This window comes from Bombus impatiens, unplaced genomic scaffold (genome assembly GCF_000188095.3).
Source record: "Bombus impatiens unplaced genomic scaffold, BIMP_2.2 scf_0368, whole genome shotgun sequence".
Lineage (NCBI taxonomy): Eukaryota > Metazoa > Arthropoda > Insecta > Hymenoptera > Apidae > Bombus > Bombus impatiens.
Genome location: NT_176787.1, coordinates 80253 through 107951, shown reverse-complemented (window position 1 = coordinate 107951; position 27699 = coordinate 80253). Strand labels below are relative to the sequence as shown.

Sequence of the window (27699 nt, the reverse complement as noted above, 5' to 3'; positions counted from 1 at the left end):
TTTGTGTTTCTTCGTGGAGAATTTTCTTTAGCGATAAAAAATACTTAAATAGCATGCTGTATATTCCATATATTTATTTACAAAAACAAGGAAATTGTTGCTAAAGATTTATTTTATTCTATTTTATTCTATTTTATTTTATTTTATTTTGTTTTATTTCATTTAATTTAATTTTATTTTATTTTATTTTATTTTATTTTATTTTATTTTATTTTATTTTATTTTATTTTATTTTATTTTATTTTATTTTATTTTATTTTATTTTATTTTATTTTATTTTATTTTATTTTATTTTATTTTATTTTATTTTATTTTATTTTATTTTATTTTATTTTATTTTATTTTATTTTATTTTATTTTATTTTATTTTATTTTATTTTATTTTATTTTATTTTATTTTATTTTATTTTATTTTATTTTATTTTATTTTATTTTATTTTATTTTATTTTATTTTATTTTATTTTATTTTATTTTATTTTATTTTATTTTATTTTATTTTATTTTATTTTATTTTATTTTATTTTATTTTATTTTATTTTATTTTATTTTATTTTATTTTATCTTATTTTATTTTATTTTATATATTCATGAACGAATACATGAGAGATTAATGGCATAATTCTACATAGAACATCCTGGCTAATTTTATTGTTTAACATTTGATGTTGCACAATAGTAACCAATTAGAAAAAATAGTAATAAAATCAAAACAATATTCCACTAAATACGGGATTTTACGGGAATAACACGTTTTTATTCAGTGTTAAACATTCAATCGCTAAGATGTATAAAATAACACGTACAAAGTTTTTATACAAATATTTTTACAAAATTCTTGGATCGAAAAATGTAACTACGGTAGTTACTCTGTATAATGATATTAACGCATATGCTGACAACGTCATTTTATATATATATTTACATAGTATATATACATCTCTCTGCTTAAAAAAAGCTTTGCTTTAAAAATAGAAATATAAAAGGAATGTTCTCCACTATTAAGCAGAAAAATACATATTTACAAATATGTATATATGTATCTTTTTGTTTTTATTTGTATGGTAAGAGCAGTTAATGTCGTCAAATATTTTGTCGCATCTGAAAGCGATTATTATTATTGTCTTTATTTTTATTCTTACCATTGATATTACTACCATTACTATATCAATATCGTCATATATTATTATGCTTTTAATTATTATTATGCTTATTATTGTTTTTTATCAGTAATAGGTATTATTGATATTATGTTACTGTTTTCACTATTATATTGCACATCATCCACAAATCACCATTATTATTCTCATTTAGTTTTATTACTGTTGATGTACCATTCTTCAACATCATCCTGATTGTCATCATTATTATTTTCATCATTCATAATTATCATTAGCTGCAATAGAAACATAATGAGCAGATTGGTATAGAAGTCGTAATGATCTTAATGTCAAAATACGACAGGTATTAAAGAAAATAAGAAATTTGATAACATTTCTCGTAATAGAATTAGATGATATTATTTTTATTATAATATTGAATGTTTATACATACATATTAAGAGAGTCACATCAGTCATTTGCTAGTCGTATCAGTTTTGATAGTTATTTAATACTGATTATGTCCAATGATATTATAACTTGCATTTTTAAAACAGATAGTAGCAAGTAATAGAAATATTTGACATTAAAATATGTGTATCATGAAGAGACAAATCTTTGAATTCCGTGTAAAGAGAATTAGTATGTGGTAAATACTACATGTATAATATTTGACAATCTTGTATCGAATTGCGGATCTATCGGAGTAAGACAAACTTTGAATCTCATAAAAAATATTTTCTTATTTGATTTTTAACGTACTTCTCTTAAGTATTCGATTCAAATAACGTATTTGTATGTATATTTCAAGTAACTTCAATGTTTCTTATTTATTCTATACGCGATTTATGGCTGTTTTCTTTTTTATTGCAACGGTAAAACAACTATTTTTAAAGAAGAGCGTGTTATGTATTGTTAAATTTTTACTGTTAAATTTTCTATATTGTTGGATAGAATTATAAAAAGTATTCGTATAATTATATACAAATTTATCGAAGTATATTATAATTGAAAAAGAATATAATTAATCGTGTTTTTGTTCAAAGTTTATCATAATATTTAAAATGTTGTTTGATCATATTCTCTCAATCTTTTTTAGTAATGTAATAATAAGCTTCGATTTGTATACTCGAATTTCATAAGTTGGTTTAGAACAAACAAGATTTCAATACATGCAGTATTCAAGCTCGTACGCGATAAGTATAAGAAATCAATTCGTATATTTGTATATATATATAAATATACACATAATCGTATAGACTAAAAATTAAGACGACTTCTCTTTGTGAATGAAATACTCGATTATTGTATGTCCAGTTATACACTCATACATTCGTTACCATTTATTACACATTATAGTAGATATATATAGATCAATGTGTTCAGTAGGTATGATATGTTTGAAAAATGAAGTAGTCCCGACTTAAAACGAATTATTAGTAGAAACTTATTTTAGTAACTAATAATAATTTCGTCCGTGGAATTTACGCACACGAATAAATGATTATGTTAGGTATGAAATTGTTACTTCGTCTTTCGTATAATATCGTATTTGATACGCTATTATCTTAGTATTACATATTTTGAAGAATATTTTTCGTATACTTTTCTATTATGTAATAATTGCTACTTATTATCTGTTTCTTTATAATTTGTATATATTATAATCATTATAGTGGTGCTATTGCATTTATTACAGATAAATATTTATAACATGGAATTATTAGCGATGCAAGTGCAATAAAATTTTATACTTACATTTTACTTTAAAAAATTGATCATTTGTCGAGGCATGAAACATTAAGAGGCTATTCTAGTCTAGAGTGTCACATTTGAGGCCTTTTACAAATTTTTTACAGAGATATCATTAAACTTTTTGATATCGGCGCTTTACACGCGTAATTTATTTCTTAAGAATATTCACCGCTATTAATAGATCGAGTGAATCATATGCTATTTAGCGCGATTCTTAAAAAATGTGTCCTATTGGATGACAGGTTGAACTTTTGATATACCGAAGTTATAGCAAAAATTTGAGATCAATTGATCGAAGCTTATATTAAAAAACCCGGTTTCGAGAAAAACGTATTTAAAGTTTCTCATACCATATCAGTTAACCGAAATCGATTATAATTACGAATAATCTGTTAAGTGAGGACTGTTCAGAACTCTTGTTCAGGAAAGTCCTGCTCAACCGATTTATTTTTTCTGTGAACAGTTTTAGTCTTAGTTTTCTTAGTAGCTTCTACCGACATTCTGAACGATGGACTCTTTCTTCTTATCGCAGAAATTTACGTATACTTTTGCTTACTGATCAGTAGTTAGTCTCATCACACAGATAAACATGCAGAACTGCAAAGAATCATTCATTAAATATACATTAAATTCGCAGTTACTACTTCTGAATGTATTTATATGTTTTGAAGCGAAGGAATACGTCTTTTTTCTCATCCAAAATGTTATTAAAGTGTCATGCTTAAACTTGAGCTTACCATTAATTTTCTCTTTACGTTATCGTACGTCACACGTTGCTAGCTGCATGCCATTTTTAAAACTTTTATTAATTTTATAAATTCAAGACAATCTTACCGCAAACATAATACGGAAAATTTATACATTGATTTTGAATTGGGTTTTTAAAATGCCTAAACTAGAATATTCTCTTAATACGAAGTATTACTATGTATTATACATATATGTATGTATGCATATATCATACATATATATCTATTATTGTTTTTTATTTAGAATATTAATTAGCAACATAATAAGAAATGAAAAGTATCGTAATAACCTTTTCGTAAAGATGAATGTTGTGGAATGAAAAAATATGTAAATAATTGATAAGAAACAGATTTCAGAGATTTGGGGCTTCCATGGAACGGATTATCACACTAAACACTGTTGTACAATGTCATTTTCGTGCAGTACGTTCTCAGATCCTGAAGAAGTTAGCTGCAATGCTGGCAAAACATCAGGAAGAAATTCCATTTGGACGTAGCTTCTATCCGAGTAAGCCTTGCATAGTGTTGTATAGAACAGTGTTAGGTGAAATCTATTTCAGTTTAAGAAATTAAATATTATAAAAAAGTATTTGTTAGAACATAATCTGTTAAAACAATTCACCTATGTGAAATTGCTGTGAAAATTATTTCAAGCTTAATTTTGTAACTTGAAACCAAATGCGTTTATCATTCTTTTTCTTTATTTTACATTATTAAAAGGAACTTTCATTTTTCAAACATATCACGTCTTATGACATACTACGTATTCTATTTGTATTATTTAAAGGGATTTGAAGAATAGAATGTCTGCACGCGTTAATACGTCTGCATGATCGATTCTGTGGTGCATTGCCATATTGATTATATATTTAATGAAATAATCAAATATTATTTATTGCTATAACTCTAATATCGATATAGCTAAATATCAACATTAACGTAATTTATACAATAAGAATTAAGAAAAGAAATAAGCGAATTTCTCGTCAAAAAAACATCAGCTACCTATGTACATCTTTACCTTTTTGTTTTTTTTACATAATATTATTTTCAGATTGCAACTTTACTCGTATTATTTTATTCGTATGAGTAATTAATATGACGTATCCAGTGTAGCAAAAGATATTTTACTTTTATTTGAAATATTTATTAAACATTCTACATATTTTCAGAGTTACGGTAACACGATTTTCGTAGTAAGTACAATCGAATAGATTATTCTAGTAATATAGTATTCAGTTTATTATTGCACGAGAAATTTGTTTATTTTCAGCCATGTATGTATGTAATATTTTATGACCTTTGACAAGGTAAAAATGATTTTGAAAGTTGCATCGCAATTGAAAAGTGAAAATATTTCAAGTCAAAACTAAAGCCAATATCTTATATATATGATATTATTATTTATTCAATTTTTATATGACAGATAAATAAACATTAAATGTACGCTTATTAAATTTATGTGAAATTTAGTGTACAGAAGTTTGGCATAACTTATTAATGCACATCTGTATTTCTAGTTCTATTATTCCATGTTAGGAATTGTTTGCACATAATAAAGTTATATGATTAGATATATATAGAATATAAATATCTAATTGTATATACATATAAATAATGTATTTATAATATACCGAGATATTTTCGGGTTCCTTTTGTAGTCTACAATTACTTTTGATTAATTTCCGCAAGTATAAACTTAATTTTCAAATCACATTAAAAACTGTACCGCAATCTCAAATCGTAATAAATAGATATTTTTGAAATATATACAGTTATATGTCCGAAAAATTTGATATTTATATATATTAGGACTGGAAAACATGTGTGCAGAAATGAGAAGTAAATTATTTAAGAAATATAAAAAGAAATTAAATATCGCGAGATAAAAAAAATGGCGCTCAATTCTTGTCATATGTTAAATATAGAATATCGTACAAAAATATCTTGTAAATACCTTCCTCAAATGGAAAGTGACGTATTATAGACACGTTTAAACTTAGAAATTGTATTTTATGCATAAATAATAGTTATTACTTAGAAATTAAAGATAGATATTTTTTATATATTTTTATTATATCCATTTCTACTTTCTAAAAATATTTTACCTAATGTGATTTACAATTTACATCACTAGGTACTAGTTTTTCATATACAATAGGATCAAGGATCGTTACAAACAATGATCGCTAATGTTTTGAAAATAATTATATCAAGTACATATTATACACCTCTAAAAGCAAATTGGTCTTTTTTATGTACACGTCAGTAGATATTTTATGTTTAATACTTCTTTCGTTAGACAACATTCAATTTATTGTAAGATAAATTATTGTATTACCATGTAAAATATAAGTTACTCTGGTTTATATTTTGACAAAAATCCTTTTTTAATGGTACTCAATATTAATTATTAACGATTATTTGTTTTGGAATCCATTAATCCAAAAAGAATAATTCTCACATTTTCAATATTTTATTAGTGATAAAATTATACTAGATTCTCAGGGAAATCATTAGACATTTCTAAAATCTTTTATATCAATGTTTAATGGCGTCTCAAAACGTGGATTATTGTAAAAATTCGTTTAAATAATTTCACTAATTTTTTTCATAGTTTCTGACAAATTAAATACTTCTCCAATTTGCTATTTTATATGGCTGTGATTTTATTAATTCCATTATTGACAATATCATTGGCGGATTGTACTCGTATTACGATACCTCAATATCACATACCTACATTTTCTTTTTTTCAGTAATATAATCATTTCTTAAATATAATGAATATCAAATTGCTTAATAAATGTCTTAAATTATTTTTTATAGTTTCGGATTCATATTATTTAAAAAGACTAGATTACCTTAGATTTATTTTAAAACAGTTCGATGGATCTAGTTACAAGAAACAATTGTGAAAAGTGATAATCGTTTACGCATTAATATTGATTTTGCTATTTTCCTAAATCCATTTTTATGTTATTGTCATGGTACTTATGTTTAAATATTTTACGTTTCAATATTGAAAATAAATATTGTGGCCGTGAGAAATTGGAACACAACACTTTAAATAAAATGGAATTAATTGAAAACACTATTGCTATTCAAATAGTTGTCAACATACTGAATATTAAATATTAGATAGTATTTTATAAATATAAAAATTACTCTTTTATAAATATTTCGATAAGTTAGTTTTACAATATTTCCATCGTTGCAATTCCTTCGTTTAAATTGTTTTACTATTGTGACTGCTAAACATCCTTTCAAGATATAAACTGAATCTTGCTCTGCTGTCAAGTAACGCTCCGTAATTGAAAAATTGTCTTTCTGTAAATTCCTATACACGTTTTCAACACATGTCAAGGTATTAAATACTATCTAATACATAATTAATGTTAATTTTACGTTAATTTTAACAGAGTGTGAGATATAAGATGTTTTTAGCTTATAAGATTTAGTAGTAGTAGTTTGATCAAGATAGTATTATAGTAGTATTTTGTTAGAAATGGCATAATCTTAGGAAAAATCTTAGAAGAAAAGGAACACAAAATATTTAAATTTTATATCGTTTTAAAGTCAAGTGATATTCAATTGGAAATTGTTCTTTTAGTAACTAATTCCTTACCTCTTTGAAAAACAATTGAGTATTAGTTTATAAATTAAAATGTATAGAAATTTATTCTTTCATGAATTTCCTTGTGCTAAGGAACTTTTACTCGACATAAAGAAATAAATTAAGAAGCAACAATAAAAATAATATATTAGGGACCAAATACACTGGTGCAACTATCTGTACGCATGTAAATATTTATTGATCTGTCTAGTTCTATACGTTCGACGATGTAAGCAGTATTTAATAAGTGTTTTTTTCCGAATGAAATCTGAAGATAGCTGTGAAAGATTGTATTGGCCTATTTCGTAAAAAAAAATTTTAAGAATTATAAAATCTTTTATATTATAAATATTATTTATGGAAATTATTAACAAACGGTATAGCCTGACTAGTAAAACTATTTGTGCAAAATAACACCATATTAGAGAATTCAGAGGATATGTTTAATTAAGCTTTTTAGTAAAAAGTACTCAATAATCTTATGTGCAATGATGACATTTATGTAAATTACTGTGTATTGTAGCAACGTGATTTGAATAATAGTTTTATAACAGTTTAATTATTACGATTCATTACAAATAAATAAAATAATTAATTACGAAAACCTATTATCAACGAACAAATAAGCAATAATTGTCCACTGTTTGTTGACTTCTCTATAGTCATGAAACGCGAAGAATTTTAATATACATATAGCTAAAATTTGCTAAACGTGATAATGTAATTTCTTAAAAACCATATAAATATATCTGTTTATTGTATTTAATATATATATATATATATATTTATGTTAGGTGTTAATATAATATCGTATTTTCGATAGATAATAAGAAAAAAAATTATAAAGAAAGATAATTTGTAATGCGCATGTCTAATACTTCGATAATTAGTATCATCGACGATTAGTACTAGACATACGTAAAGCAAATATATTTCAAATATCTTTAACGTGTTAACGAAATTTATGATGCTATTTTTTTAATAGCAAGGTATAAGATGAAAATTATTCGATTCGCTCTACGTTAAGATTTGCCGTATGGATACACAAATTGCAATAAACTGCAAAAAAATGTTACATATATAGAAGAAATCGATGATCGGATGACGTATAATTACTAAGAATTATTTTATTTCTTACTTAAGAAATAAGTTTTATTTAATAAATACAATCTGCATAATTCTTAAATAGAAATACGTATATGTACGCGCCCGTGTATATTTGCTAATAGCTTAATTAATATTAAAAAGTAATGGATGACGGAAGAAGACGGTTTAAAAGAACGAACGTATATCTTTTCTAGTTAATCTTTATTTTTACGAACGCAAATATTCGTTGTTCAAAATCTTGTAAAGGAAATTGGAGTTTTAGATCCATAAGATTATTATACACTATGAATATATAAATAGATGTAGTAAGATATAGTAAAAATTTGAAATAATTAATAATACACGTACACATACATATATGTACATATATATAACGCTTTTATGCTATTTCATTTCAGGGGATAGGATAATACCTATACGATAATAACTTTTCTGTTTCAAATTTGAAGATTGAACGCAAACTAATAAAGAGCATAGGAAAAGTGATTTGTGAAATTGTGCTCGAATTGTGCTTATACACGTTTAAATATAAAATATATGTATAAGATGTAAGTGAGAGCATTGCGGAAACTAAAAGTGAGAAGAAAAGTATGCAAGATAGAAGCATTGGCTATTAGTTTGCGTTTTAATCGTAAACTTGTAGATAACTTTAATTTGCTATTATTGTTTATAGCGGCAGTTATGTGACCTGCCGAGGACTGGATAATAATAAATACATGTGGAAACAGATGAATTAAACACATTTGTATGTTGGGGACAGGTGCAGCAGCCGCTGCAAAGCAACGTAGACACTTGGGTCAGATTCGCGAGCACCCTTATCAAAGGGCTGGTGCTTTGTCGTGAATCCGGAGAGCGCAATCACAATACTGTACGCGCCTCCGTGAAAAGGTTAGTTTCTTAGAAACGTTCCATTTTTTGTATACTATTCCCACAATTATTATTTTCGTAATATCTATATATCCGTATCTACAGTCTATACGTGTGCATAGACAAAGATATTTATCATCTATCTTCTTTTATATTATATTCTATTTTATTTTGTATTATATTCCTGTATATATATATTATATATACTCATAAAGAGATATAGATATATAGATATTATATTGTCTCGCAAAATATATTATGTGTATAATGTCTTTCTCTTTCATATAGTGCACACTACATGCAGGAAATGTCTTCTTTTTATAGAATTGATTGATTTTTCTTAAACTTTGTTACTTTCAACTATTATGATGTTAGAATGAAACTAATAACTCGTTATGCGAAACTTATACACCTACTTATGTTTTTATACGGTTGATAGGTCCTTCCAGAAATTATGTGACAAAATATAATGCATCTTTATGTTGTAAACTTGTAAAGACAATTATATGTGCATGCATACACATATATATAGAGTATGTAAGAACAGAAAAGAGCGAACGGGAAACGACAGGTCAAGTCTAACTTTTCAGAGAAGAGAACTGTCAGGACTTATTGTTACCATTTTAATTCGAATGAAACAGGATCCGCATAATATTGCTATAAAATAGAAAATAGTATAGAGTCAACTGTCGATATAATTGAACTTAATTAAAATCGAGGAAATATGAAACAGAATTAGACTACAAACCTAAGAAAAAGTACCAAAAAGAAAATTTTAGCAAAGAGGATTGAAAACGAATGAACATTTTTGCCATATTCGAATGGCACTGTTTGTGCCAATCGTATGAAAAGAGAATTAAATTTTTTTTCTATTCCAATGTCAAATTAAAGTCATTGTCAGAGATCCGTGTAAAGGCAGAATTGGGTGTACATTCACTTGAAGTTGAAAAAGGTAAACGTAGATGTATAATGTTTGAGATTTTATACATTTCTTCCTTTTATACGTTTAATTTCATCTTCTTATAAGTTTATCGCAGCTAACAATTACCTATTTACTAGTCAGTCATAATATCTTGCATCATAATAATAACTGTAAATGTCAAAAAATTGCATGCATTCCATAGACATGAATATGAAAGTCAAATTTAAATTGTTTATGGTCACATGAGAAAGCTTCAAGGTTCGAGAAAAATCATTTACATTCATTAAAAAAGATCCTTCCCTTTTCGTTCTTGTTCTACAACATCTTTTTTCTGTACTTCTAAGCCAAAAATTTATTCTTTTACATATTTATATTACAAACCGAGTAATCAACGACTTGCTATTATTATTATTTTAGCCATGAAATAATGTCAGTTTAAATTCAAAATAATTGATAGTAACGGGTATTTATCCAAAGTATTATAGTAGAAGTATTTTTCACTTTTTTTTTAGCATTTTGCTCTTTATAAATAGGTAATGAATTACAATTAATAAATCGTAATGGAGATATCGGTGAGTTTTAATTTTTTTATTATACGTATGAGCATAATGTAACATATAAGAAGGTAATAGCAGAATTATGGTGCCTTTTCAAAAAATGTATATGACAACAATGAAATTATTTACAAATTTTATTGTGATATGTAGAGATACAAATGTGTTGCGTTTATTGAATCTTTTATATGTGGGAATTGATTAAAACGCGTAGTATTCGAATAAATATGTTTGAGTCTTGCATAAAGTGCGAATAATGTATCGTACCATTAACCATATAAAAAAATTTGCTAATAAATCGTAAAGTTCTAGACTGAAAGTAGAGACAGGAATTTTTTTGTATGATGTAATATACATCTGTTTTATGTATGTTAAAAACACTTTTAATTCAAATTTACATCTAAATTAAAAAAAAAATGTACCAATAATTTTATTTTCGTATAAAACATTGCAATTTTTTATTCCTTTTTATTTACTATACAACTTTTTAAACAATGATCTTTTAATATGTTTAACATGTTATATAAACAATATCTTTGAAGAATACTTTGATCTTCTTTTTTATTTGTGAGTTAATTTATCATATGTTATTTCCTCCGATATTTATTAATATGTAATCCAATACTGACGTTAATGTAGTAATATGTTCAGTGTTCTACAATAATATCTTTCTTGTAAAATTCATCATTTACTTAAAACAAAAATCAAACGAATACGTAATTATTTTCAAATATAATTGCATATTGGTAAAACGCGAATTTCACGTAATGTTTCAATTATTGTAATTTGTAAATTTGAAATGTTTTTAAACTGAAAAATATCTATATCAAAGAAAATTTCGAAATTTTTTGTTTGTAAAACTAAATTTTTTAATTAAGCGTAAGATAGAACCTCACATTGAAGATTCGTTTATACGCGTAAAATAATCTTGGAAATAGATTCGATCCTTTATTATTAAGAAAGAGTTTTCTCAAAATTCTAGTCGAGACTATTGTTGAATTATAATATAAAATTTATAATAAATATGAAATTTAGTTAAAAATATTTTATGAAAGACTCAAATCATACTATATTTCGTATTAAATAATTTTTAACATATTACATGTTGAAAGGAATTTTTACTTTGCAAATTAGTTTTATTTAGAATTTCTCTTTCAACGGTTTGAATAAGTAATAACGTTATTCAGTATTGTAGAAGTGGGTATGGTTAGTGATTTTGTACAACATTAAAGGATCCGATACATATTACCTTTTATACCCTTCACATGCACAATTGAAATAAAAGTTAAAGTTTCAAGGTAATGTTGACTCCCCGCAATTAGGTATAAAGACTAAATATCTTTAAAAAATATATATTACTCCTTCTGTCTTCTTTGCATCATGAAACAAGAAGATAAATGATGGAGAGACTGCGGTATGGTATGGGTGCGCACCTACCCATTCTTTTTCTAAATCTTTTTTACTTCTACACGATTTGTCCGCATTTTTATATTAGTGCTAATCTGAAATCTTCGTATTATAGCTATTGATAATCAATGAGAGTACCGTTATCATTGTCGAAGGATAATTGATATAGGATGTACATGAATAAAAACAATACTTTAAAAGTAAAAACGAAAAAAGAAAATAAAAAATACGTTCGAAGAAGAACAAATATAAATATAAAATACAGCTCTGAAAATAATATTGCGTACTACGACTGATTTAATATTTACCTACGACATAATATGTAATCTTTATTCAAAGATCACGTATGTGACCATACATCAAAATCGATAAATTTTTTGGCAACTTGTGCCTGTGGAACACTTATTCATTCCATTTACGTCTGCCTTTTTGTGCGTGTACATTTATACGATATACATACGTGTGTACACGTGCGTGTCGTACGTGTATTTCAAATAAATATTTATACAAAGTACAAGAAGAGTAGTTTCTTTTTATTTCGAATGAAGAAAAATGACAGGGATGGTACTACGATACGATGCGAAGGCTTAAGCTACGAAGAAGTATAGTACTTTATCGTATTATTTTTCAACTTCGGATGTTTTCGTTCCACTTGAATCCAGGACATCACTTATATCGCACGAAAATATGCGAATTTAGAAGTACATGTACCTAAAAATTTGCCTGTATATATCGTATTAATTTAATCACTATTCTCTTTAACGTCTCGGGAAACTTACTCGACTAATTTTACCAAAAGTTACAAATTTTTTCGACGCGTTGTAAACAATTTTTTTTAACAATTTTTGCCAAACTTTATTATCTAGAAATAAAATATTTTATATTTTAATCCTAAAAATGCATCCTATATCCTTTTTTATGTATCATCACTAACAATACCACGCATAATTTACAATGGCACCTTTATTATAGAAGCGATTTCATTTTTTACACAAAACGTATAACTATGCATTGTCTTTATAAAACTAACCAGAAATGCTCCACATGGCCAAGTTGACACTAACTTGATGTTTCTATTCACATATATACATATATATACATATATATATATCTTCATGTAGCCTATATAATATTTTTATCAGAATAACAGGCACACCAACAAAAGTAATAATCTGGATGAAAAAATCTAAAGAATATTCATTATTTTGATAAACTTAACGAAAATGTAGTGTGTTGAATTTTCTTTGTTATTTTATGCTTAAATAATAATGCAACACGTTCATCCTGTGTTCACTGTAAGTGTTAATTGTAGAATAATGGAGAATATATTGAAAAAGAAGGGAAGATGGGAAAAAGTGAGGACAAAATTTATCCAGATGATTCTTAGGGGAAACAAGCATTAAAAATATTCAACAACAACGTAATTACAAAATAGTCAATTGTGAGCAGAAATTTTGAGATATTGAATCTACCTGACAGGTTTTCCTTTGTACATGTTTTGCTGGACAATTAACGCTACGTATTTATATAATGTAAACAGATCTTAACACCATATGCAAAGGTATGCTTTTTTCAGAGATTGTAAAATAGACCTATTTTATTGTACGGCACGCGTGTAATTCATTGGCCTTTTGACACCTGCTTGATGATAGGATATTAATCGTTATAGTTAATACGATTCACAGTAATAATATTGCTGTAATTATGGATTTAATATCATACGTACGTACAGTGTCATTTAACGCTACTATATGGTGGCAGGTGCACACCCAAGCTGCCTACAAAATGATATAATTTTTTGGGAAATAACGAATTCCTCGCATTTTAAATAACTAAAAATCATCTTACCACCTACTATTCTAAGTCTGCTTTTTTACACTTGTTTATGTCTTTAAATCGTTCCGTTTTAGAATCTTGTACACAGTTTTATATATTTATCTTCTCGACTATCCTAAGCGCGGGGAGGGCACATGATTATGTGAAACTTATAACCAAAATACATAGTTTAACCCTCTAATGATCGATCGAATTTCTTTTATAAGAGAAAGACAGAAAAAAGCAATCATCATGTCAGATCATGCGCATTGTAACAATAATAACGAAGCTTGGAAAAATGATGAAATCCTCTAAATTATATGTATAGCTGCATACATATATGTCAAGTTTACGAACTTTCGGTAATTAGAGGGCTGTTAATTGTAAACGATGAATGACAAGTAACGAAGTATGAGCTTCATTTCATCGATATATAATATTCTGACAATGTTTCTATCACGTGTATCATGTTTTATATGAAATAAATGCTTATACACTAATATTGACCAAAAGGGAGTGCGAAGCAGTTGCTTGTTAATCGTTATTTCTTTGATTATACTCGTTTCGTTAGACGTTAACTTTTACTTTTTATACGTGAATACGTACCTTGAATTAATAAAACGAATCTCTTATTAGGCGATCGGGCAAATGAATTCCTTTTAATCGTCTAATAATTTAGGTAACTTAAAATGCAAAGATATCTAAGGAAAGGCAATGCTTCCCACTAACTACATTTCTTTCAACTATCGAACTGTTCAAAAACTTAATGTTAACATGAATCGATCATAATTAAATTACTAACAATCTGTTTTTCTTTTCTTTCTTTTTAACCTTGGTTGCCCATGGCCTATAGGCTTGGAGTGCTAACAATGGAATCCACTCGCCCCGTGCTAACACCTGGACTCTGGAACAACATCCGCGTTCGATCGGTTCACCAACCAGATGACCACCTTCGCCGTTCGCATCACCAGCCCTGTTGTTCGTCAAGTTTATCCATCCTGTACCCTCTTCGTGTTTTTAAAATTGTACAGCCTTGTTTAAATTGCTTTGCTCGTTCCGCTAGCGTTCGTTTGTGCTGGCGTTTCCAACGTCAGTCAGGTAATTAAGTCTCTGATTGTGAGTTACTTACCGACGAAAAAGGATCAATTTTCAACAAAAATCAATCAGGTTCATAATTAAATGCATCTTTATTTTTAACGCAAACAAAGCGATAATTTTGCAACATTTTTTTATTTCGAAGCAAAATTACAATCACTTCGGTTCTACTGCATAAATTTGAGAAATTTGTGTGAATTTCAATGAATCACCACTATAAAATTAATGCAATACCAACATTATTTATTATCAATTCTTTTGCTTCTTAAACATAACTATTTTGCGAAGTACATAGTTATTCGACTATTATCTTTACGTATGTACCATCATCATTTTTTCACGTTAAAATACTAACTTATTTATTATTAAAATACTAAATTTCAAATTTTTTCGTATAAAATGTTTCAAGGCGTGATATAACTAGAAAATAATAGATTTTCAACTATTGTTCATTGAATAATCTACAAAAAATCGCATATATATGCATAATTTGCAACATGTATAATACATGTAAATAGCGCGTACATCTATAGAAATTCTCCATAGCATATATCATTATGAATTATATTCGCTAAATTTGTGACATGTCGTAATGTGGAACAATAGTACCTATCTTTTAAGTATCGTTCCATTTATCCTCTTACTGTTATTATTTCTTCTTCATATTACCTACAATTTAAATTGAATATTTGTAAATCTTACTATATTTAGTAACGTCGATGCTGAAACGTATTTTTGCTATATATGCATATGTACGTGTAATTAATGAAAGTTGAGTTTCTAATAATGTGCACAATGAAACATACATAAAGACACTATTCATACAACAAACAGAATCATAAACGTTTGTTCTACGAATTTTTAATACCTTGTAACTTCTGATTCCATTATATGTATAACACTTCTAGCTGAATAATGTTCTCAAAGGCGATTGACTCGATATTACTTTAATTTAATTGACATGTACGAAAAATTAAAATTTCAATAATACATATATGTACATATGCTATATATATGTTCATTTGTATAATGAATAAGTAGGAAATATTCAAAATTCTTACAAATTATTTTTCAATTTAATTTATCAGTAATATAAGAATCTCATTTTTCTGTTATATCACACCTCTTAGATGACATATATACTAAAAATTCATTTTAAACAATATACATGTTTCTATTTAGTACAGTTTATCACAAATTATAAAATGAAGTTTTCTGCATAATAGCTATATCAATTTTTTTAGTACTTACGTCCTTATTAGAGCAATAAAATGAATAGGGAGAGAAAAGGGGCTAAAAATTTAAATAACATTATGTATTTTATATAACTTAGAAAATAATATATCCACATGTAATAGGTGCAATATAAAATCAAAATTTGTTTTCATTTTGATACTTTTTAATTGAAACTGAATAGTTTAACCCGCGAAAAGAACAAATCTCTAAATAAAAATTTAAGAATATTTTTGTTTTAATGTTAAGTGAGAGCTATTTACAGAGATAAAGTTTTACACCAGTAATAGCATGTTAAATAATTGTTATATTAATAGACGATGAACTATAACATAACACAAAAATATACAATTTTACGTGTCAAATTTAATTATAATTATTATTTACTAGATATTTTGTATCTAACTTTCTGAATTTACAACTCATTAATTTGATCAAGAAAAGCTAAAAAAATCAAAATATATTTGAAGATATTAATTAATTATTAAGAATATAAAATGTCTCTTTAAATACGTATATTAGTTTGTTGTGTGGCTAGGAAGAATCTCCACTTTTTAACAAAGAGATACATATGTAATATTTTATTCTTTTATAATTTGAAAATTCTGTTATGTAATATTACGGTGCAATTTATTTGTAAAATAATAGACTTTGATCATTTATTGAATATTTTCAATTTTACTTATCTAGATAAATTCACAAAGAAACCATTTATTTTTCTTTCCTTTTTATAAATGTAGATTAGGAAGGGTTGTTTATAAAAACGATATTTCTACAAATGGTGAGCAATTTAATTAAGACAAAGAACAGCATATGGAAGTTGTTTACTACCTTCATCGTTATTTGGAATATATCTACATTTATAATGTTATATAATGAAGTTATCTATATATAATAGAAGAGAGTGTTTATATGTGAGATTGATTTATTTACCAGTCAATAATATCATTTAGATATACAAATAATATTCTGTTAATCATTTAGATTTGCCATATGTACATGTAATAAGAACTTTCTATCATGTTCATTTGTGTATATTTGATGATCTGTGTAACATGCTTGTACTTTAAACAAGCATTTTGAACATTTTCAACTATATAAGGACAAACAACTATTACTTTGTGTAAATAGATTATAATTCATGATCTAATCGTACTAAGAGTGATCTGAATTCTACTTAAGTTTATAGCTTAAAGTAGTATATCCACTATATTTTAATACAATATGTAATTCAAAATAATGATGCAAAAAAAACACAGATATTTTACAAAAGTACATACATATGTAGGAGCGGGGGAAGTTGAAAATTGATGAAACTTTTGCCGTGTATTTAGTGCAATGATGATATCATTAATATATACATATATACATATATATATATACACACATATGTATATATGTATCTATCTTTGAGTCACACATAAAATAATAACATAGAAATATATACATATTTTACTTCTTATTTGGTCTTATATAAATGTCCTGGTTTTGAAAATCACTAAAATATATTCTTTGATATTTGGACCGATTGGATTGAATTTGATTGTTGGACTTTAATACTAAGTAAAATATAATAGTGCATTAAATATTAATTACCCTTTTTAAATAAAAAATAATACAGATTATTTTTAGTGAATGATATTAATTACTGATTATGTATTAAAAATCTATATATTATTTGATTGGAATGATAATTATATAATCAAATTTTTATCATACTTTCCCTTAATAATAAAGGTTTTAAAACTGCATCATAGGGAGTAAAAGTGTTATAAATTTCAAAAATTAAAAAGATTTGTTTACAATAATCAATATATAATATTCGACAACTTCTAGCAATCTCAAACAAAAGTTCTTTCTTCTATTTTTTCTTCTATTGATACTTTTTCTTCTATTTTCTTAGAAACAAAAAATTTTTAATCTTACGTATATATAAATATATCATATATAGATTATGAAATACTTACATTCATATGTATCATTACTAGATTCAAGACGTTTGATATGTATCTCAAATTCGGCAAAATTGTCTCTATTTTTTAACTTTCCCTTTTAATATTAAACAAATTATTATATGTATTCATTGACTGTTTATATGTAGATGAACTTATATATTTTTTAAGTCTTATACAGTTGCAGGTACATACACATGTTACAAAATACGCATACAAATTTTTAAAAACATAAAAAACAATTTAGAAATAACAATATGATATATCATATTATCACTATGATATATTGTTCTCATATACGAGACATTGTTTTTGAAATGAATGTATGATATATAATCATTAATATTTAATCACAGTCAGAGAATTAACATTGTATTTTTTTATTATATTTGGAAAACTGTAACTTTGAAATGTTAATAATATTAACATTAATAATCTATTTACTATTAATAATCAGTCATGGCAAAAACTAGTTAATATTTGTTTAATTCTATAGTGTTTTAAATTTGGTAACAGTATGTAACATATATGTATATATGTCACAAAACATTAAAGATACTTTCATCAAAATTATTTTAATTGGATTAGATTATTTAAAAATATTTGACATTGAGATCAAGGAGTAAATATCATTTATATTCACAATACTTATTCAAATAACATGTATATGTACCTTTATATGCATATATGTATACATACATAGATTTATATATGTATGTATGTATACAGTTTTGTTATTAAGAATATTTGTATTTACTATTTACGTTTATTACAATAGTTGCTTAATTCTTGTCAAAATTTATAAAATGATTTGTTTTATATTTTATTTTATTGTTGATATTTCTGTCAACAATGCAAGATATGTAGCAAGTATAGGTCAAAATATAAAATAATTTTATTTTCAAATTATCTAAAAGATTTATTTATTAAATGTGTAATTAAGGTTTTCCATTGTTCATTGCAATTTTTCCATACATATCAGAGAAGGGTAAGAAAGATTGCTGTATAAATATAATAATAACATTTTGATATTTTTAAGTATAGAGGAGTATACTTTATAAAAAATTGTGCTGCAAATGATGTGAATGGTATGCAAAGATGATATTAATTTCTTCGAGAAACTAAAATATAATATATAATTAAACTATAATGTGCATGTATATATAATACTTAACTATGCAGGCAACTACATTAATATATTGAATTTATTATATTATACATTTTTTTTATAAATGCATTACAGAAATATTTTGTTATAACTGTATCTATTATCTGATTAGTAACATATAATTTACGCGTTAGAAAAAAAGTAATTCTCACTTTCATCTTTATTATACAGTACATAAAATTTCATTGTTGCTCAGTATATTAAACTATGGGTTTAAACAGTATTATACAGATTAATTTTTATTATTAATCTTATTGTATGAAATCAGCTTTTAAACATTGATGAGTTTATCGCATATTATACATCATATAATACAAAGAATTAAATAATAATTATGATTTTGGTAAACGATATAAGCCACCTGAAAATAATAGTTGATGTTCTCTCACTTTTCTATCAAGAAATTGTCTCAATTCAGGTAAGCCACATTCCATTGCTCCTGGACCTTGAGACGCGAACATTTTTAACATTTGATGAATTCTTTCTAAAGGCATAGAATCTAAATTGGTTAGCATGCCAACAATATAAGACCAAAACACTTGAAGTTCTTCCTCCCTCTGATCACTTGCAGATGCCATTGCACTTTCTACTTCTTCTTCCAGAACGATGTCTGATAAAGATCTGGTTTTCGTCGAACTTTCTTCTTGTAATATGAAGACATCATTAGAAATTTCTTTCAAAAGACCCTGTGAAACCCAAAAAGTTATTTTTCTTCTTAACACAGTTGCAGGGGCATGCATTATTTCTGCAAGTTCTTCTAAAGCCCATTCTTCTGCAAGTTGAAAAATACAATAAATATATTAATATTAAACAAATTTAAGGATGTTAATAATAACATGTGCATAAATATTTCTTACTCTTATCTTGAAAATGTAAGATTATTGTAGCATGTATGGGTGTTACATTTATATCTAATTTTCTATCTTTTAATTCAATTTCTAAATTAACATTTCCGAGATGAGGTTTCCAACAAAGTGTTCTATTTCCTTTTAGAGTTTCAAATGCTTTTACATATTTGTTTAATTGGTCCTGTACAATTTTAGGTAACTCTAATTTCCAGTTTTCTTTAAATGGTGGCCAAAACTGTGCTGATAATATCAATGCAGATGTAGGGAAGTGCTCTTTTTCTAAAGTGTAACTAGCATCAGATTGTATATGTCCATCTATTCTTTTAGAATCATATACATCTTTTAACATAACTTCACAGTAATGAAGTTGATTTTCTCCAAAACGCCTTTTCAATAATTCTAAATGACGGATTTCTCGTTCAGTATGATAATTTAATTGAGACAGTAGTCTATCTGCTAATAATGTACGATATTCATTTACAAATAGATCTTGACTACCATATACATTTACTAACATCGATATTATATCTGACATTCTGCGTTGTGCTGATTTTGCTATAAAAAAGAGATTTAAATCTATTTTAGTAAGCCCAAATGTGCACTTTGTAAGATTTATTACATAATAATGTATAAAAAAATTAGTTAAAATTTAAATAGGAATGTTGTAAAGAAAATTCTATTAAAATTAAAAAGAGGTTGTGCAGCCAGGTATTTATAAAATAAATTTGCAAGTTTAAATATATTGAAAATACTACATACTACATACTACATACTACAATATTGCAGTAAAACATTTTCTTAGTTTATGCAATAGTTGCATACACAAGATCTTTTGATTGTTTTAATAAATACAGAATGGAAATATTCAAATTAGGTAAATTTTAGTGGTCATAAAGAAGGTTCTTTTTATCACAATCTGCATATCAATAATAATCCTAAATACTTCTAATTCTAAATAATTCTAAAATCTACTTATAATAGATATATAACAGACATATATATATATATAGATTTTGAATTGTTATCTAAATATTACGTAATCAGATATGTAAATAGAAACAAATGTATCTTAAATGGAAACATAACCAATACAACATTCCTTGGAGGAGACATATTTCTATTATTTTAGTATAAAACATAAAATTCATATTCAGTGTTTTGACTAATCATCTTAAAACACCTTAGATGTTATAAACATACCAGGATCAGCATCAACAGGATCTGGCATCCATTTGTCCCAATCTTCATTTTCTTCATCGCCAGAACCATCATCTAATTGTAAAGATTCGCCCTTGACTAGTTCATCAGCTAGATCACTTGGTGAATCATCAAGCAAATCACTCACTACGCAACGTACAGTATCCTCTCTGGTTCTTAAATAAATTCTAAATAATATGTAAAAGCGTTTAAATATTTTGTGAAAAAGTTCATTGGTGATTTAACAGATTATAATTAGTACACTTTAATAATTGTTAATAAAATATGATTTTAATATAATAGTTACTTAATAGGTTCTGTTATTGTTTCAAGGAGGACACCTGTAGGATCCAATTGTCTCAATGCTCTTATAGCTGCAATATAAGCTGTTATTATATCTGGTGTATTTACGCCTGGATGTAATAATCTCGTTTTTAATGCTTCTTGTAGACTTTCTATTAGGACTTTACGTAAATCAGTTCGTTCTAGACAAATACGTAAATCATCTATTGCAGGTTGAGAATCAGGATACTCTAAATATAAAAAACAGTATAAGTAACATAAATATGAATGTAACAAGTATAAAAAGATATATGTGTGAATTATATTTTAATAACCTATTATGATGTCAAAGAGTTGTTCAATTCTAAATCTTGTATATGTTTCATATAAAAAATGAGACAATTTCTGTTTAAATTTGTCTATAGCACTACGAGTTTGATTAGTCAAAGATACAACCTTTGAAAAACCACCAGAATATATTCTTATTAACCAACTCATAACAACCGTTTCAAGCCACTGTGAAATAAAATATAAAACATGACATTGATTATATTATTCATTGCATTCAAGATGTCAGGCAAGTACAGTTTATATTATATAAGTGGAGTATGTATAACAAAATCTTACATTTTCTAATGATTTTAATTGTGACACATCAAATGTTTTATCACATGATTGACTGACATGATTTTTAATACGTATATGTATCAGTGATGTAAGAACATTACCAACTAATCTCTCTAATAGTTCTAATTCAATTAATTTTCTATTTGTTTCGTGGAACATAAATACAATCATTTGACACTGACATTTATCTACTTCCTGATAACAACCCATACATTGAGCAGTATCACTTCCAGTAGTTACTGCAAAGTAAACACAAAGTAAACTACAGTAAGTAGGATATATAAATATTAAAATTTTGTTATTTACTTTCTTATAAATAAATTGTAACAGAAGTACCTTGCGTAGAATTATCTGCACTACAAAATACATTAAACGCGATTTTATAAAATTGCTCAACTATGTGTTCGTAGTGAAGTGGTAACTGACTTAATAGCGTAGATCGTACAATTAATTTAAATTGACCTAGTACGTTGTTCCCATTTGTTGTAGATTGAGCTGTTTCATTTTGTGTTAAGTATTCTAACTTTTTTAATAATGGCAAAAATTCTGTTAGACTTATATACAATCCATCTACTGCATTTTTAAAATGTTCGAAACCTTGTTGTCCAGTCACATTATTTGTGAATTGTTTCCAAAATGTGGGTGCTACATTTTGCCGAATATATAACTCTATATGATAAATAACTATATCTTCAACAAATTGTGTCAAATTCAACCTCTTTATTTCTTTAATCACATCTGCAAATTCTTCATCTGTACATTCATTTTGAATCTAAAACAAATATTAAGTTACTTACTTTACAAATATTAAGTTATTATTTTAAACACATATTTCAAGAATATTATATGAATTTGATTATGTATTAAATTATAAGCACTCAATAAAGTATTCGTTACTACTAAGTATATTTTCAAGACAAGCAAATCTAGATATTTACCAAATATAAACAAACCTTTTCATATAAAATAGGAAATGCATACTGAACTTGAGGGAAAAAATCGTTTTTATTGATCTGAGATTTATCCATACTATACATATATAATTTAACCAATTTTGAAATTATAATCACTTTTCATAATTGATTATCTGGTAATATTTTTCTTCTGAATTATTAGAAATTAAAATATAAAATGTATTTAAATATATGTTAATCAAAAGAGAATATCGATCATACATTTTGGAATCTTTCAAAATAAATACAATATTTTGCTACATAAACTGCTGAAAAACTCGTCCACTGTTACTATTAATACAACAATACTTATTATAAATATAAACAAAAACATACACGACTAGCATTACGTAGTAAGGTTATTTCAGAAATGAATAGGAAGGGAGATCGTCAATGCTTATAGACGATACCTATGTAGTAAAATTCAACTAAAGTCTGGGTACTAGTTGTAAAAGTAAGAGCCTCTCGTGGTCAATGACTGAACTAGTCGTACGTTTCGTCTCCAGTGTTTTTACTGGGAGAAATATGAGAATGCACAGCGAAAGAGGAAATGTGTAATCATGCGACCCTGCTTCACTGCATTGTATCGGTAAATACTATAAAGAAGAAATGTGCACATGGCACGAAGCAGTATCAGAACAAATATATGTGAATTGTAAGTATTCATTTGAGAATTCCTTCTGATAGTTTCTCGCAAGAGTTGTATGTTCATTTAAGAAGAACTCTCAAAATCGTGTCATTTGAGATTCGCCTAGATAGTGTGTGAATCATATGCTAACATTCCGCAGTTCATTTTGAAACACGAGATGTATACTTGATCCGAAAATAGAAGTTTTATTAATGAGCTAAAACTAGAAAATAAACTATAAGTTGTCAATGATACCGGCAGAGAACGGTGTTAAATTAATGGAAGATTACAATAAATTATTTGCGAAAAATGTGGAATAAACAGAATGTGTTCTTTAAGTTGTATTGAAGAAATATGTTATATAAAATTCTATACTTCATCTATGATATAGATTATCCTATTTTATACATTATTTACAATTTCATAGGAAACTTCAATGTTAATTCAAAATTATATACATAATTTGATTGATATATTTGTAAGAATGATAGTTTATAAGAACACGCATCCATTATAACTGTATAATAATATCGATAATAATATCAATAATCCACATATATAGACTGGGCCCAAGACTCAGAATCTATAAAGTACATATGTATATATATCTTTTTCTTTTCACAGAACAATATTGATGTATATCAGTGTTATTAATATTATATATATTCCAAAAGAATTTGAAGCAGAATTAACATATATATATATATGTTACATATATATATATATGTCGGGTTAGCGTTGAGGATGGAGTTGGGAGCGTTTGATGAATCTTCATTGAAATTAGCCATCGTTGTGGTATAACAAAGGAACGGTTTATTAACACAAGTATGGATAACACAGATTTGACAATCAAACACGGCGATTAAGCGCCATTGGTTGATTTTCTTCACATCTGGTATGTTCCGTTAGCAACTTTTATTATCCAATCGGAGACGGTGTCTACTGCCCTCGCTTCCTTAATCAAAATTGTCATCAACAAATCCGATAGTCCCGTGTCCTTAGACACACCCACCCTTAGCTTTCCTCAGACACAGTATCGTCAGTAAAACTCACTTATTCTGTATCCTTAGAATAGTTAACATATCTTTAACGGTCTCTATCCTTATAACAGTTACGTACTTAACATATCGTTATAACTAAGTCTTAGATAACGTGGTTGGAGTGAATTGTGATTTATGTTAAGGGGGGGGGGGGGTTAATTAGTACAAAAAAAGGCATGTTTTTGTGACGATACAGTTAAAATTTCTTTATTTTCTTTTCTTAAAGTATGACAATATTAAAAAATACGGCAATGGCAGCAATTATTCAGACGTGTCTCGGATAAAAGTATAATTGCGGTGCCCCTCAGAACTTGGTGTTGGATCATCAGAAATCAAAAAGTTAAAGTTCATTCGTTAGGTAACAGTTTTCCCCAGGTAACGCTGCGAAGATTTTTTCAAAATTTCAATCTTTCACTTTTTTGGAACACTTCGAAGGGAAAAACGCGATTTTGTGCGAAAATTTTCGGCTAATTTGTTATTTTAAAATAAAAATAATTAACAAATTTGAAAAAACTCTACAGCGTTACCTCACAAATTATGTACAGAAGTAGTTTTCAAAATTTCAAAAGGATCGGCGCAATAGTTTTGAGGTAATTGGGGGAACCGACTCTGAAAACGTGAGTTGTGGGGAAAACGCTTTAAAGTTTTGAACACTAAAAAATCTGGTATAAAACGTTCATAAGCGAATTTTATCGGTTTACTTTTTCACTAGCGTAGCAAATGTTGAAAAGACTAATAAAAAATCAATTATCCTATAATATTTTTCACGATCCTTCGTAATTTGATCTTCAACAGTCACTTTTATTTTTTTAGCTGACGCGCTATTTGTTGAAGTGCCTTCGTATTTACGTTTATGCGGAGGTACAATTTTTCTAGGTTGATATAATCTCGAACCAGTTGATTGTCTATCAGATCTAGTAACTTTTTTAGGCATTTTAGTAAAGATTTAACACAAAACTTAATGAAAATGGAATATTTACTCCTACACTAAATTTTTTACTCTACACTGACAAAATATACAGTACAGGTATAAGGAGGTTTGTACTTGAGTCGTTAAGTACTATAAATAGATCTGGGGGTAAGATTAGGTATTATATAGAGAAAAAAATGTCTGTGAAGTAACAATAGCACGCTGAAATTTTGACACAATATTCTTAAGATGTTATGCATTCAATCAAAAAAATAAAAAAAGAATGCAAAAAAAAATTTTAAAACCTTACCCTCCCCCCTTAATTTAGTGTATGTTACATTATGATTGCTGAATTCATAATAAAGTTTAATTAAAACAAAATTAATAGTTGTGTTACGACTCAGCTATTTTATTTCATCAACCAACCCTTAAGTTTACGTGACATGTACGACGGACAAAATCTGAGACGTACTTTTGACGCAAGTATTCCCGATTCCTTGCATTACTACTATATCGATCGTTCTTTTACCGGAAAATTTCGGGGCTACGGATTCTTTGATTAATGAGCACTCAGCTCCGGAATCGAAGTAAAACAGAAACGACTCACTCTGATGACTTAAACTACCAGCTGGCGGCTTCACCACGCAGGAGTCGACTCGAAGTTTGTTCTTGGGGCCGGTTTTTCTGTCTTGTTGTAGCGGGCAGTCAGGTGCGATATGGCTCTCCGTCTGACACCTGAAGCAAACCACCTGTGACGATGCGACTGATCGTCTTCCTTCCGGGCGTTGTGTATTTTTATTGCTGTTCTCTACGCATTCTACTGCGGCACTCCCCTATTTTGTGTCCGCGGTTACCACAGTAAAGGCACCTCGCGTGGTGGGCTAATGGCTTGTGTCGTTTGGCTTTAGGTTCCGTCGATGAACTATTCGACGTGAAGGTACTCTTCACGTGGGAGAAAACTCGCATTTCCTTATGGAATTGATCTTGGGTCCGAATATCCTTCGTGAGTGCTATTCTTTCGAAACGCTGGTCATGCCAGATCAGTCGCAGAAAGACGACGGCGTTGATTAGTTCGGCACTGGTTAAATTTTCCCATTTCACCGACAGAAGGAAGTGGAGACGATTTCCAAAAGCCCCCGTGGTTTCGCCCTCCAGTGGTGATTCGTTGAGCATCCTAAATAGCGCTGAGATTGCCGTCTCCGTGCCACCATAACGAGTCAGAAGAAGTTCCTTAAATTTTGTCCAAGTAAGACCGTTGACGGGAACTTGCGTAAGCCACTGTACCGCGGTACCCTCTAGGGCACGACTTATAACAAGGTATAACTCGTAGTCTTGTAGAGGCATTTTGTCCATAATTGCACTAACATTCGCGCACCACATAGCTGGGTCGGCGGTTTCGGGGTTAAAACGTGGTAGCACTAGATGTACAGGTTCCACACTTGGTCTTTGCTCCTTCTGCTGAGTCCGGCCCACGATTTTCAAGAGCTGTTCCATGGCTATACGTGGGTCTGATCCCACTTCTGATGTCGGGGTGACGTTGAGGATAGGGTTGTTGGTGTTTGATGAATCTTCATTGAAATTAGCCATCGTTGCGGTATAACAAAGGTACGGTTTATTGACACAAGTATGGATAACACAGATTTGACAATCAAACACGGCGATTAAGCGCTCGCGACATTAGTGACAATGGTCTGGTATGTTCCGTTAGCAACTTTTATTATCCAATCGGAGACGGTGTCTACTGCCCTCGCTTCCTTAATCAAAATTGTCATCAACAAATCCGATAGTCCCGTGTCCTTAGACACACCCACCCCTAGCTTTCCTCAGACACAGTATCGTCAGTAAAACTTCACTTATTCTGTATCCTTATAATAGT

At 27.5% G+C, this 27699-nt stretch overlaps 2 protein-coding genes and 2 long non-coding RNA genes across 8 annotated transcripts in view; 3 read left to right on the top strand and 1 right to left on the bottom strand.

Moving 5' to 3' along the window:
* Positions 1 to 18269, top strand: part of LOC100747971 (protein held out wings) — a 46595-nt gene extending 28326 nt beyond the window's left edge. For 3 of the 4 annotated variants that reach the window (XM_003489750.4, XM_033320883.1, XM_012386032.3), the window contains exons 7-8: positions 9086 to 9213; positions 14744 to 18269. In XM_003489750.4, the coding sequence (XP_003489798.1) occupies positions 9086 to 9168 (83 nt within the window). In that variant the 3' untranslated portion in view covers positions 9169 to 9213; positions 14744 to 18269. The remainder of the gene's footprint in view (positions 1 to 9085; positions 9214 to 14743) is intronic. The other variant, XM_033320884.1, reaches the window with a different exon arrangement.
* On the top strand, positions 853 to 8295 carry LOC117151698. The gene is made up of 3 exons (XR_004461793.1): positions 853 to 862; positions 1656 to 1665; positions 4027 to 8295. It is a non-coding gene; the product is annotated as an uncharacterized LOC117151698 (long non-coding RNA).
* A 1211-nt stretch (positions 18270 to 19480) lies between the features above and the next one.
* LOC100748338 (anaphase-promoting complex subunit 2) lies at positions 19481 to 23595 on the bottom strand. Of its 2 annotated transcripts, none has more exons than XM_033320882.1 (8): positions 23246 to 23595; positions 22629 to 23064; positions 22293 to 22531; positions 22001 to 22181; positions 21691 to 21916; positions 21387 to 21571; positions 20196 to 20741; positions 19481 to 20110 (listed from the first exon to the last, which is right to left on the bottom strand). In XM_033320882.1, the coding sequence occupies exons 1-8, from the start codon at positions 23327 to 23329 to the stop codon at positions 19671 to 19673; spliced, it is 2337 nt and encodes a 778-aa protein (XP_033176773.1). In that variant the 5' UTR covers positions 23330 to 23595; the 3' UTR covers positions 19481 to 19670. The 2 variants fall into 2 exon arrangements, with proteins under 2 accessions (XP_033176773.1, XP_012241452.1); XM_012386029.3 differs by having other exon boundaries at positions 23231 to 23344.
* Positions 23596 to 23769: 174 nt separating this feature from the next.
* LOC117151697 overlaps positions 23770 to 27699 on the top strand; it is a 21960-nt gene continuing 18030 nt past the window's right edge. The window contains exon 1 of the long non-coding RNA XR_004461792.1: positions 23770 to 23900. This is a non-coding gene — a long non-coding RNA (uncharacterized LOC117151697). The remainder of the gene's footprint in view (positions 23901 to 27699) is intronic.

Bases quoted from the DNA above. Each gene is read 5' to 3' on its own strand.
- LOC100748338 (XM_012386029.3), bottom strand. From the start codon at position 23,329: ATGTATAGTATGGATAAATCTCAGATCAATAAAAACGATTTTTTCCCT. The intron at 22,532-22,628 runs GTACTTCTGTTA...TTTACTTTGCAG, and splicing joins TGCAGATAATTCTACGCAAG to TAACTACTGGAAGTGATACT. The intron at 20,742-21,386 runs GTATGTTTATAA...TCTTTTTTATAG, and splicing joins TCCTGTTGATGCTGATCCTG to CAAAATCAGCACAACGCAGA.